This window comes from Arvicanthis niloticus, chromosome 1 (genome assembly GCF_011762505.2).
Source record: "Arvicanthis niloticus isolate mArvNil1 chromosome 1, mArvNil1.pat.X, whole genome shotgun sequence".
NCBI classification, from domain to species: Eukaryota; Metazoa; Chordata; class Mammalia; order Rodentia; family Muridae; genus Arvicanthis; species Arvicanthis niloticus.
Window position 1 is genome coordinate 129570938 of NC_047658.1, and position 14344 is coordinate 129585281.

At 41.2% G+C, this 14344-nt stretch overlaps 1 protein-coding gene across 2 annotated transcripts in view; it reads left to right on the forward strand.

Moving 5' to 3' along the window:
- The window catches only part of Cemip2 (cell migration inducing hyaluronidase 2), a 78142-nt gene extending 64245 nt beyond the window's left edge, over window positions 1–13897 (forward strand). For both annotated transcript variants that reach the window (XM_076918410.1, XM_034483800.2), the window contains exons 19-24: window positions 668–850; window positions 3230–3449; window positions 6443–6541; window positions 10663–10817; window positions 12194–12297; window positions 12669–13897. In XM_076918410.1, coding sequence (XP_076774525.1) covers window positions 668–850; window positions 3230–3449; window positions 6443–6541; window positions 10663–10817; window positions 12194–12297; window positions 12669–12865 — 958 coding nt within the window. In that variant the 3' untranslated portion in view covers window positions 12866–13897. The remainder of the gene's footprint in view (window positions 1–667; window positions 851–3229; window positions 3450–6442; window positions 6542–10662; window positions 10818–12193; window positions 12298–12668) is intronic.
- Window positions 13898–14344: the final 447 nt, after the last annotated feature.

A 14344-nucleotide genomic window follows, 5' to 3' on the forward strand; every position in this document is an offset into this window, starting at 1 on the left:
GTGGCTGCACAGCTGTGTGTATATAATTAATGCACTGAACTGTACAAGCCAATACTTAAAAGGACACTTTTTAGGGTCTATTTATGTCATCATAATAAAAAATGTCACAAAAAATGTCAAACAAAGAAAATACTTTAAAATACATTTTTTAAAGAAATAATTTTATATCTAAGGACATTTAGGAAGAATTGTAGTAGTTGGTAGTGTGGATAAATGGTACTGTACCTTCATTTTTCTCATTTGTGCCATTAAAAAATCACTTAACTTCAGTTTTAAAAGACATATATGTGTGCATGTGCATGTGCGAGTGTGTGGTCAAACTTTGTCTGAAATAGTTTTACTAGCTGGCAAATCCATCGTCAGAATGTTGATAGTTTCATGTTAGTGTCCCCATATTCAACTTGAACTTTATCTGTTTAGAATGTATCTCATCTAATTTTAATTCACAAGTAAATTCCAACTTCTCTTGAAACCAAGTTTTGGTATTCATATTTTTGTTAGATCGTATTTCTGTTGTATATACTTTGATACAAGATATTTGGGAACTAGAGAAGTGTATTAGGCGTGGAACTCAAAAGGCAGAGAGAAATCAGCTTAAAATTCTGTATGCTTCAGTGTTCAAATGATAGAAGCTCAAGTGTGAAATTTTTTTCTGTCTCTTTTAAAGGGATGACTGGATCCGGGTTGGCCTCTGTTACCCATCCAACACGAGCTTCCAGGTTGCCGTTGGCTTTCTGCAGCGGCAGAACGGCTCGCTATCCCGAATCGAGGACTATGAGCCCGCGCAGTCGATGGAGGAGCTACAGAAGAAGCCGTCCGAGAGAAAATTCTATTTTGACTCTGGCACAGGGTAATTCATGGAAGCAGTGAATGAGAACCAATGCTGTTTTTCTCTAAGGATGAAACTGCTGGCTCTCTAGCATAGCTCAGAACCCTGGGATGTTGATGTGCTTAGCGGGGCTCTGGTGTGGACATTTCTGCACATCACAATTAGGGGTTAGGAGCAAAGCTCAGATGACCGGTAATTGTAGCTGGCAGTAGGGGTCCATTGAAGATATTTGCTGTTTACTTATTAAGGCAGTTTAGGGGAAGAGATTACCAAGAGCCATCACTAGGCCCAACTGAAAGTGAGAATAACCTGTTCTTCCACAATAACTTGGTGATAGTTATTTATGTAAGATGTTGATTGTATTTCACTGAAAGCCCGTTTCCCCCTTTCTCAAGCACCACGAGTCTTTAGACATCACTGTGTAACCATGGCATATTTGCTTCCAACTTTCTCTAGGCTGCGTCTTTCCACTTTTTAATTCTTATCCTGCTCTCCGGGGTCCTGGTGGCTTTGTCTGCTTTTGTCCAGTTACAGTCTCTCAGCCTGTGGGCTATGGTAGGCTTGATCTCCTCTTCTCTCCAGCAAGTAGCATGCTCCTGACTCTGTCCTAGGCCAACAGTCCATTATCTAGGTATAAAGACACCAAGGAAGATGGGGTTCATTTCTCCAGTAAATTCACTGTCACTGGAGCAAGGTATTGAAGTGAGAATAGCTTAAATGCTGTTAAGTCCGACAGTGGTGTGATTAATGTGCCTTAGTGGGCAACTAACAGGTTTATCCAGAGTAACCAAGGACATCCTGGAAAGGGTGCCACACTAGCTAATTCTTGGGCAACTGGAGACGGTAGAAACAGCTGGGCGAGGAGTCTCAGGTAGAGGAAACTCCACAGATGCATGGAGGCATGAGCTAACATTGGCATGGCATGCTTGGGAAAGACAAAAGGTTCAGAATGGGAAGAAGTGGGAGCAGGGTTGCTTAGGCGAAGAAAGTTAGGGTTCATTTGTTAATTATCTGGTTAACCTCTGTTGATGAAGCAACTCATTTGCTCCCTAGTACCCTCTTCCCCAGAAGCCAGTGTGGTCATCTTAAGAGTCTTCAGTTTTCAATCTCTAATTAAATATAGTCTTAATTGGACCTTTATTTTGTTGATGACAGAATTCCACTTTCTCAGTTGAATTTTCACAAAAATTTATGGGGCACCAAAATTTGAAAGAGCATTCCAGTAGCCACAAATTAGTGATTATGCATGTACAAAGATGGGACGTTATTTTCTGTTGTTTTTTTTTTTTAAATTCAGTTTTTGAAGGTCTATTTCTTTTTAATTCTATTCATTTTGACAATTTAAATTATATCTTAAAGGGCTCTTGCCTATTTAGGTATCTGTTATTCTTTTACTATTTGTGCTAAAATTACTAGATTTTGGGACAGTCACAAATTTTCTTATCTGTTTGGGGGTTGGGGGAAAGACGGGGTCTCATTTTGAACTCTGGCTGGCCTAGAACTTTCTCTGTGTAGACAGAGCTACCTCAGAACTCACAGAGATCAGCCTGTCCTGCTTCCTCAGTGCTAGAATTAAAGGCATGTATTGTTGATTCTTTGAGAATTTTGTACAGTTCTATTGTTTGTACATTTCTATTGTATTCTTACCTTCCAGTTTTACCTTTTCCTTGTCCACTGACCTCACCTTAGAATGTGAACTCTTGGTTTCTGGTAACCAACCACATTTTACCAAGTCCTTTGAATCTTGCTTGCCTCTTTTGGTTTGGAAACACTAGGTTTTCAGATAACACTGCAGCATGTCTTAGAACTTGAGTTTTCTATTTATCTTGGCGGGGAGATTATAATTCAGGACCGGTGAAACTGTTCTATCAGCCTGGTTTTGGCCCGGTTGAGAAGGATAGACCACAGGCCCATGTGCTCTTGGCAAGCACCTTAGGGCTTTGACTGTCTTAGCCTTCATTAAACAAGCTGCAGTCACTGTTTTATTATTTCTGTTTTTACAGTGATTTATGAGCAATAACAACAAAGGGAACAGCTGACATTAATGCCCTATATTCTAAGCTCAGTATAAATATAGTTTTGACGAACGTTTTGAGACAAGCTAAATTCTATCTTCTCAGATGATCCCTTGAACTAATTTAAACAAGAAATCAACTCTGATGTCTTTCAGGACAGCTGAATGAAACCATCAGCACACTCCCCAAGGCACTCGTGAATTTGACTTGTTGCACTAGGGGGATAAAAGGAAAACGAGACATTTTATTAGCTTTGCAATTTATTTTTCTTTTAAAGGAAGAGTTACTTTATTGGAGAAATATCCCCTTGGCCATGAATCAAGTTGAGAAATGTTATGCTTCTGAGAGGAGCTAACTTCAATTGGCTTGGTTTCTATTTTTGTAGGTTATTGTTTCTGTATCTCCGAGCCCACAGCCACAGAGATGGCCACAGTTACTGTTCATCTCAGGGATGCGAAAGAGTCAAGATTCAGGCAGCCACAGACTCCAAAGATATCAGTAACTGCATGGCCAAAGCGTACCCACAGTATTACAAGAAGCCCTCGGCGGTTAAGCGCATGCCAGCCATGCTCACAGGGCTCTGTCAAGGCTGTGGCACCCAGCAGGTAAGCAGGGAAGAGGAGGGGGGCTTTGGGAAAGTCAGAGATTCTTGTCTTGGCAGCAAGAACACTTGGCTTTGAAACCTCTATCTTGCAACTTTATAAATACATGCTGACACCTCTTAAGAGAATTTGGGTTTGTTGTAGAATGTATCGCACATAAGAAGCAGAACAGTCCCCATTTGTAGCAAAAGTATTTTTTTTTTCTTTTGATTAATTTACTTCGACTATGAGTTGATTATTGATTATGGTGTTGATTAGAATTATTTATGTCCAGGTTTAGAATTGTGTTCCAATAGTACTATTGGGTTTATATGTCTAAAAGTATTATAAAACTGTTTTGTTTATTCATGTATTTATTTAATGGGTTTTGGAGATACATGGTCGCATCAAGTGAAGGATGGCCTTGAACTTACTATATACGGCTTAGGCTTAGGATGACTTGAACTCCTGATCTTTCTGCCTCTATCTTTTGAGTACTGGGATTATAGGCATATGCCTCCATGCCCCATAATTCTTTGTTTTATTAGTAGTGTGAAATTTCAGCTCATGTCAAAACTTGTTTCCTTTTTTTAAGGCATAAGGTCGCTATTTTGAAGTGTATGCTATTATATATTCTTGTAACTGAAAATGCAGACTGATTTTGGTTAGAAGTAAAAATGCTTCTTGACATGCTCTTGCTTAGAATGTATTCCAGTTAGCTTGAAAAAAAAAATGGCAGTTGAAGCAAATTGCTAGAATTGCACACAGATGGGGTCCTAGGGAAAGTCAGACCAGGTCCAAGGGAAAAAGAAATCGAGGACTAATGACTACCTGACACACTTGATGTAGAAACAAAGACAGGTGAAGGAAGAGATGGTTCTGACGCTGTGCTTCTGGGCCAGCCTACCCAGGGAGCCTGTCTGTCACTGGGAATTCCTGCTCTACTGCAGTGCTACTGAGTTAGTGCTGCAGCCTGAGCCCAGCGACTCCAACACCCTGGAGGACGCTGATGCTGCACACATGGAGTGAGCAAAAGCTTTTAAAGAGCGCACGTGCATGTGTATGCATGCATGCACACACACACACACACACACACACACACACACACAGGCATGCATGTACACACAGATACACACACACACACCACATCAAAAAGAGAGCTGGGAATCTCAGTGATAGAGTATGTATTATGGAAGAGTATATGTTTAGCGGATTCAAGACCCTACATTCTGGCCAATGCATGGAAAAGAAAATAAAATTTTATATGAGCCAGGTAGGACTCATATCTACACACATATACACACATGTAAGCACTTTTCATAAACACAGGGTTTAGCATTTGTTGGCAGGCTTCCGGGAGAGCAAAGATCATTAATAAATATGAGAAAGTGAGGTGGTGACAGTAAATTGCCATTAAAAAAAAAAAAAAAAAAACAGCTGGGTAGTATTTTTGCCTTTAGGTAATATCGAGGGGCACTGAGTTCTCTATCCCAGTGTTCAGAATGCCTTTCCTTACTAAATAAACTTGATAACTTTTCAAAATGACTTGATGATCATTGGTGTCCTGGGCTGTCTACCCTGTCGTCCCACCCCCCACCCCCCGAACAGCTTCCTCTCCTACCTTTAGCATTCTTAGTTGCTATTTTATAGACACATAGAAGAATTCATTACGAGAACATTGATGCCAGATGTGGTGATATGTGCCATAGCTGCAAATACTTGAAGCTGAGGCAGGAGGATTTCAGGTTTGAGGCCAGCCTGGTCTACAGCAGAGACACCTCATCTCATAAAGAAAACAGGAAGACAGAAACATCAGTACAGGCTGACTGCAGAGCTGCAGTGCCTTTGAAGTGTCTAGGAGCATCGTGTATACTTGGAAATTTGAGAAAAGTATTTGTATCTCAGAGCCAAACACAGGTGTAGTAGAAGTAATTAGAAAAATTCACAGAACTCTGCCCCAAGCTAAGACTCAAAAGAAATACCCAACTTTCAAATGTCGCTCAGTAAAACGTTGATGTTGATTTATAAGGACCGTATGCTATTCCTCTGCCTGGGAATTGTGAGTGAGCCAGGTTGGTCAGGCAAGTGGACCTTAAGAAGTGAATTGGAGGAGTGAAAGGGAGAGGAGAAGGTGGGAGGGGCAGTGTCAGAGGAAGCAGAGTCAGGAAAGAATGGGAGATGCTGTTGGGAAGTAGAGGACCACCCTGATGATTGGAGGTGATAGAACAGAGGGAAATGGGAGCCTGTGTGTGATGACTGGCTCTGTTTGAGAGGAGCTGAGACCTCGCCCTGTTCAGGACACTAGAAATTGGTAGACAGTATAGCCCTCTTTATGTAGAGATTTTCCTTGGACCTAGATCAATGAATCTCATTTCAGGATAATTGATCTGACAAAGATCTCTTAAAAAGATGTGTTCCAGGACTGGAGAGATGGCTCAGCTGTTAAGAGCACTTGCTGTTCTTGCAGAAGATAGGAGTTTGGTCCTAGTACTGATATAGGGTAGTTTGGTTCACAACAATCTGTAGCTCCTCCTCCAGGGGATTTGATGCTCCATGGACACCTGTACATTTGTATATACATGTACATGCACACACATGCATACATAGGCAGAGAAAGACAGATATAAATAAATAAATACATAAAATTAAAAATAAATACATTTTTAAAAAGATGTATACCTGATTTTCTATGAAATATTTACAACAATTTATACTTAGCATATATTACTGAGTTAATTTTATTGACTTTGATTGTGTGGGGGAATCCATTCTGGGCATGTGATGTACCACTGAGCTAGACACATCCCCCTATTCCCATCGATTTCATCAACAAGATTACACTTGCTTAAAACTTTTTCTAAAAACCAAGAGGCATACACTTCCTATATTCCATGAATGAGATAGAATTTCAGGTCATGAAGTAGTTATAAAGGAATGGTCACTTGGTATGTTTTGAAGGACTTATGGGCATTAGATGGATACAGTTGCCTTTAAAGATGCAATGTGTTCTTGTCTAGATGGTGTTTACCAGTGACCCTCACAAGAGCTACCTCTCTATACGGTTTCAGTCACCTGGGAAAGCAGAAATTCAGCGCGGAGATCCATCCATTATTTCTGTAAGTACAGTCTGGTGTGGCCTCAGTCTTTTGGGGGCTGCTGTAAGAAATTGCCACAGACCAGGTGGTTTAGAAGCGACAGAAACCTACTTCTCACAGTTTTAGAGCTGGGCAGTCTTAGATCAAGAAGTAATGTCTAGGGAGGGCCAGTTTGCTGGCTCTTAGATTGCACATCTTCTCTGTCCCATCCTCTCTTTTATAGCTTAGAAGACTCATTCAGAAGGACCTCCCCCCTCATTCTGCAAAGGCTCAGTCTTCCTCCTAATGCCATCACATCACATTGGGCGCTAGAGTCTCAAAATAGGAATTTGTAGGAGCACAGATATTGAACCACAGCGTTGCTTCATGGCCTTTTGGCCAAGTACAGACCACAAGTACAGAACTACTGTGGCTTCTGGCTTTAATCTTTAATCCTAGTGACATACATTATTTCTGGGACCAGTCACGAGTTTGTCATCTGCTTTGATTTACTGGTGGCAGAGGTGCAACTGAGGGACAAATGCCTCTTTAACAGTTGTGTTTAAAGGTTTTTTTGTTTGTTTGTTTGTTTTGTTTTTCTTTTAAGTGGATTGTTTATTGCTAACTCTTAGGCTAATGTTAAAAATCTGTCTATATTACTTTTCATTCAGTATTACAGAGGGAAAGGCACCTTTCACTAGAGAATAAGCCTCTGTTCTTTAGATATGGAGAAACCCATAGTTGATTTTGTTTTGGGAATTAAAAAAAAAACCAAAAACTTCTAGGTTGTTTGAAAATATGGGAAATGATGGCTTCTAAATTCCTTTGGCCTTTTCTTTGAAGGTCTCTTTTAGGAGCATAATTAGAAAAGAAACCCCCGAAAAGATAGAGTATTGTCTTTTTTGAGAGTGTCAGTGGAGGTGCAGATTCGAGTCATAGGGGCAGCACTAGAATTTGGGTTTAAAGCCCAGTCAGCAACTAGGAACTAGGATTCAGGTAGGGTCTACCAAAGTCAGGGTGGTCTGGGGCCCTGTGCAAGGAGCTCTTTGCTAACAGGTGCCTGTCCATACTTCTGTCCGTCTCCTGTGGTCTCTACAGTTCAGTTGGCTAAAGCAGCGAATAAGATGGCCACAAATCTAAGTGTATGTGGACAGAATTCGGTTTACACCCATCCCCTCTTTTTTTTAAGGTAATAAGATATATGTAACATGAAATTTCCCATCTTACCCAGTCTTATGCCCGGTTATATGAAGTACATTCATAATGGGCTGCTGAGAGCCACTACCTAGCTCTGATTTCCGCATTCCTGACCAACAGTTGCCCAGCTCCTGTTGGCACATTTATCTCCAGAACTTTCACATTGTGACCCACTTCTGAGGCCTTGGCATGGTGTTAGTACCTTCTGAAAGCTTCTTCATTGATGTGTGTGTGTGTCTCTGTGTGTCTGTGTGTCTGTGTGTGTGTGTCTGTGTTTGGAGGGGAGATAGGGTGCCTTTTGCAAGCACAGTTTGAACTGAGAATCTAGATTTTCTTGTCTTACATGAAATGTAAATATTCTGGTATTTATAAATAGTGGATCATGTGTATTTTTTTCACATATAAGATTCTGTGGGTAGACAGATCAGTGGGTAGACAAGATGGCTCAGTGGCTGAAGGCACTTGCCCTCATGCTCAGCTACTTAAGTTCAATCCCTGGGACTCTCGTAGTGGAAACAGGAAACTGCCTCATAAGTTGTTCTCTGACCTACACACACACACCCTCACACTAGTTCATGAGTGTGTGCACGTATACACACACACACACACACACACACACACACACGAGATAAAATGTAATTAAAAGAGAAAAGACTATCTTAGGAATTTGCAGAACTATTTCCCGAGTTACAGCAATTTAAACTTAGCTAAACAAATTATTTTGTATTCTCATGAGCTAAGTCATGAGTTAGAGAAGTTCAGGAAGGACAGGCATAGTGAGATACCATGGCCAAAGCGACTTATAGGCGAGTTTACTGGGGCTCAGCCCATGGTTTCAGAGGGTAAGTCCATGATTATCCTGGCAGGAGGCAGGTAGTAGCCGTAGAGTGGTAGCTGAGAGCACACATCTGAAGGCAACAATCAAAAGGAAGAGTTAACTAGTAATGCCATAGATTTAAAATCTCAAGCCTACCCCATGTGACACACCTCCTAATCCCTATCAAAGAAGTCTGCCAACTGGGACCAAGCATTCAACTACATGAGGCTCTTGAGGCCATTGTCATTCAAACTACCATATAGAGATAAGGAGGGGAGAATCTATGTCTCAGATGTCAGAGTGAGCTCAGGAAAGAAAGCAAGAGAGTGTGTGTGGTGAAGGGCGGAAGGGACAAACTGGAATCGAGAAGGCTCAGCCCAAGACAGAAAAGAGTCTTTTCAATTCTGTGGCTTTCTAACTTGTAACTTTCTTTAAACAACAACAACAAAAAAGCATGATTTGTGACAGTGCTCAAAGATTAAGTATAAAATTGGAAGGAAACATACAAGTTAGCACCCCTTTTGTAAATAAGCTGTAAGGTGGTTTTGTGAGATACCTTTTTGGGGATTTAGGGTTGGTAGGGTGCTGACATGATTAAAGCTCAAGGCCATATACATTCTGACTCTTAAGTATGTGTGGCTTGTTTCCCTTAACTTCTTTAAGATATCGTTAAGGAAGACAGGTGTGTCTTGACTCTCAGCCAGGTTCCAGTGTGAGGGTGTCTTTCTTTTCCTGTGTTTCCTCCGCTCCCCGCTATTCTGTTTTTGCCCCAGTAACTCATATTTTGAGCATCAGTAAAAGTCCCACTTTGCCAATTGATGTCAGAAGAGACATTTGTGTTTGTAGGAGAAAGAATGAATTCAGTGGATTTGGTATTCTGGACCAGGTTCTGATGGGACCTTCCACAGGTTATGTGTGATGGCTGCTAGCACCTGAGTGCTGACTTCCAGGCCTCAGTGATATCCTAAGTGTTCATGCTGAGATCTGGGCACTTCAGAGTCACCCTCGCAGCTGAGGAGCCTGCCCTCTCTTGCTTAGAGAATGTTATCTGACCGGCAAGGAGTTTCCCCATCCCCCCAGGAGAAGCTGGCAGAGCCACTAACCTTTCCCCATCCTTAGCCTCCTTTCTACTATGGAATTTTTATAAAAATGTGGAGAATTAAAAATATATAAATATATAAAATACTTATACAAATCAAACACTTGCTCTTGACAAACCATAAAGAAATCCATTTCAAGACAAATCTTTGGTCTGCATATAATTGTAGTGAATTTGAATAGATAGTGAATTGAAGTGAATTTGAGTAGATAGTGAGATGGATTTCTTTGTCCATTTTCACAAAGAGAATTAAAGGTACAGGGTGTCTTTAGTGGTTTTGTTTTTCAGAGTTTATCCATATTTTGACATTATAATCACCAATGCTGAGAATTCTGTCTCACATTAATACATAGTACAAAAATGGCAAGGGGTTTTTAGGGCCATTTTTGAAATTCTTGGGAATTTCTGTCCTAATTCTAGGCCAAAATTTATTGGATGGCTTTTTAAATGAAACACAAGTCAGCATCTTAAACAAAATTTTTAAAATGAAACATTCTAACAGTACATTCCAAAGATAGCCTAAGTTTGTACTTACATGCACAAGAAAGATGGTAGGAAAATAGTAAGGGTTTTGCTTTCCGTAATTCAGTCATTATTTTTCTACCTGAGCAGAAAACTTTGTGCATTTAGCATACTGCAGGCAGCAGTGTGCAGTATCCTTGACTCAGCTAGAGTGTTTGAAGCTGCATTTGCTGGGCTAAGGGTGGTAACATGCACAGTGTAAAGTTCCCGGGCTATGTGTTCAGAACCAACACTCTGGTAAAGTCACATGGTGCAACGTGGCTGAGCATAGCGGTAAATACCGCGGATGCATTGTGTGTGTGTGTGTGTGTGTGTGTGTGTGTTTTAATCATGGGACTCTACATGAGGTTATGACCTACAGTTAAAGAAACTGAAATCTAGAGGAATTTGGGTACCATTTCAGGGAGACAGTGTAAACCAAACTCAGTAGAATTTGAATCCTGGGTTTAAAGGAGCTCGAGAAAATTTAACCCTCCTGGGGATGTTTCTGAAATGGAGATGACACTGTAAGGCCTTTTGTATTCTCAGGTCAATGGTACTGACTTTACCTTCCGGAGTGCCGGTGCTCTCCTCCTCGTTGTGGATGCCTGCAGCGTGCCCTTCCGGGTGAGGGAAAACCGGATGTTCCTTTCTGCAGATGTCAGTCACATGGAAGAATATTTAAAGGCTAGCATCCCTCCAAGGTAGGTCAAGCTTGCCCTGCCCCAGAGAAAAGCTACCTTAAGATGTGACTCCTCACTACCATGGCACATGCTTACTTAGGAGCTCTGTTTATTCCATGAGCTATCCCTTCCCACCACCACTGGCAGATCCTGGATGCTAGATTTTGTGGCTAATAAGAAGGCCCCTGGGAAGAGAAAAGTCTCATTTGCTCAGCACTTACCAATGAATCTACTTCCCACCCAACTGGCTCAGAAGGCTTTAATTTTTAAGTAATTTCCTGGTACTTTTCTTCATTGGTTCCAATGATGGACTCTCATACAGCCTTGTACAGTGATTAGTATTCAGGAAGTCACCACCCAGGTCACATGGTATCTGGAAAAGAGTAGCTTAATTTTTAAGTGGTTTCATGTCCCAGCTCTCTTTTAAGAGCAGGGTCTGATTTTGTTGTTGTTGTTTTTCGGGGTTGACCAGATCATGCATGAGGACAAGGAGATGAATTCCCAGACCCTTGCTTTTTTGTGGTGAATGTTAAGTGCAGCTTTTAAGATTAACCTTTCCTGCTTCCTGTGTGGTGAGCCTCATCTGACTTTCTAGTCATTTCCATTGATCTGATGCTATATGTAGCCTGAAGAACTACCTCTCAATAAGTCCTATAAAGTCTTTGGATTATTTTGGCATAAACTCTGTGTATGCATGTTCATGCTGTTGGTGTGTATGCAGGTATGTTTGGAGGGGGTCATTCATCAACAGTCTTCCCTCAGTAGCCACAGAAGTGTGGCTTGAGTTCCCCCTGCAGATGCTCCCTTGTTTAAGATGGTGCAATATTTGCATATAATCATCTCTCTATATAATGGTAATATATATATATATATATATATATATATATATATATATATATATATATATACACACACACATATACACACACACACATACACACATAAATGCCATTTAAATGCTTGTTACATTGTTATAATGTTTAGGGAACAGTGATAAAGGAAGAAGTCTGTTTATACACATAAATGCCATTTCAACTTGTTACATTGTTCAGGGAACTGTGATAAAGGAAGAAGTCTGTTTATACTCAGAACACGTGCAGACCCCCCCCCCCCATTTTTCATTGTGTTTACTTTGCATATGATGGAATGTGGGCCCATGCACGCCAAGGTGCACACACAGAGATCAGAGAATATCTTGCAATATCCCAAGAACATGAGAAGTTCCCTTTGAAGCAGGGAGTTGGGACTTGTGTCAGGGTAAAAAGCATCTGGCCTGTTTTCCTTTCTAAATGTGCTTTTATCTGGTATGCCTCCGGCGTCCTTAGTCCAGAAGGGTTCTCAGTAAACCCATGCTAATTGACTGGCATCGGTGCTGATTGTCTAACTTGGACCCACAGGTCAATCGTTCTGTTGAGCACAAGAGGAGAAATAAAGCAGATGAATATCTCGGATTCATTAGTACTTCTGGGATTGGCCAAACCAGCACATCTTTACAGCAAAGGTTTGTATTGGCAGTATCCCGTGACGTTCTTATGATGCCGCAGTGAATGTATTTTTGTGGTGGTATTTGTCTGCTAGACTGTTCTCATGAGCTCTGCCAGAGAGTGAGCATCATTGAAATAGTTTCTTCATAAAGGACTGTGTCAGAGGAAGTGTGCTGGGATATGGCTTGTTGTTGTTCATTGCTGATGTAAGGGAGTGCAGGTGTTTTATCTACATTTATAATTATATATATAAACATATATCTATGTTTATAATTATACACACACATAAAAACTGTCTTTGTTTTGTTCAACTTTGACTCATTTCCTTCATTATCTTGTTGGAAATGGCAGCTCTAACTTTAACTTTTCTCTGTCCGTCTTTTTATAGGTAGTATCGTATTTTTGGGATTCAGCGGAAACTTCACACCATCATGGACTAAGCTGTTCACCAGTCCTGATGAGCAGGGCCTTGGGGTGCTCGAGCAGTATCTCCCTTTGCAGATGGAGGAATACAGGTGCTCCAGGACCAGCAGTGGCCGCAGAAGAGACCTTGAACTCTTACAGCAGGCTTTGAAAGTGCTTTAGAGACTTGACTGTAATTTAAGTGCTGGGATAGGAAAAAAAATGTGAACTAACTTATTTAATTTATGGCATTTTAAAGACAACACTGTTAACTCCATGGAACCATTTTCCTGTCTGATACAAAAGGGAGCGAAAGAACTCAGAAGCAATCGCCTGAGTGGCAGCTCACGAACCATGGCATTGCTCAAGTGGTAAAGAACCCTTTTGTCTTCCTGAGGCTGCTGAGCTCAGAGAGTTCTCTTGGCCCTTGCTTTGAGGGGTGCTTGGCTTTTTGTATAGTAGGATGCAGGGAGTCCAAGGCTCCTTGAGCTCCTTAGAGCACTGGCTGCTGTAGCATTTCAGATACTTGAATGCTCGGTCCTGCAGCCAACTCAGTGGCTGCCCTGTTCGGTGATGTCTGGGGTTCATTTCTGTACAGCCCATGAGGGTTTTATGTGATGCCAGATCGGGTTTTAAGTGGCAACTCAGGCCCAGCACATGTCCTTCTTGCCTGGTCATGTGCCCTTTCTGTTCACTTGTATACTGATTACTTTTGAGGGTTCACCTTTATATGAGGGAACCATATTGGGACAAAAGGGCTTTTGAAATCTTTTAGATCTGTGATTGTTGAGAAAAAGAAAAGAGAGAGAGAGAGAGAGAGAGAGAGAGAAAGAGAGAGAGAGAGAGAGAGAGAGAGAGAGAGAGAGAGAGAGAGAGAGAAAGAACACAAAACTATTACTTGCATCCAGGTCTGAAGTTGGTGGGACTTTTTCTGCAGCTTTAATCCTTAACTTGTCTTGACCTTTAAAATGTAGAGCTGAACTGAATTACTTTTCTTTAAAAGAATCAAGTCACTTCTTAAACTGTAAACTCTTGTCATATGAACTCTCAAAAGAAAGCCAAAAGCCAGGTATGGTGGTGCACACCTTTGATCACAGCACTCCAGAAGCCGTTGGATCTCTTCTAGTTTGAGGCTAGCCTGATCTACATAGTGAGTTCCAGGACAGCCAGGGCTATGTAGAGAAACCCTGTCTCAAAACAAAACAAAACAAAACATCACCCTGCCAACAAAATAATTTGCAAAAGAAAACCTGTCCTTGGTTTTGGTCTTATACCTGTGTTTTGTTGTTTTGTTGTGTGGATTTTTTTTTTTTTTTTTTTTTGAAGCTTCTCTGCTCCTTGTCCTACCAGAAGATCCCAGAGAGCTTACTGTTTGCTCTTCCATAAATATTGTATCCAAGGAAAGGAAGGAGATACCTTTTTAGGCTGGAATCATGGAGGCAATAGACATGAACCTCTTTATAGCCTTTAAAAGAAGGAGCCTCTCTTAGTGAATGTAGCTTTCAAAGACAAGAAGAAAGGACTCTGGGTCACCCAGTGCCACTTCTACTGGGCTTTTCTTTAGCCAGTGGGGACACATTGTGGCAAAGGAGGCTGGCTCTGCAGCCAAGAGGGAAGATGCACCAGAATGCTGCAGTGTGGCCCGACGGCGGGTGAGTGAGC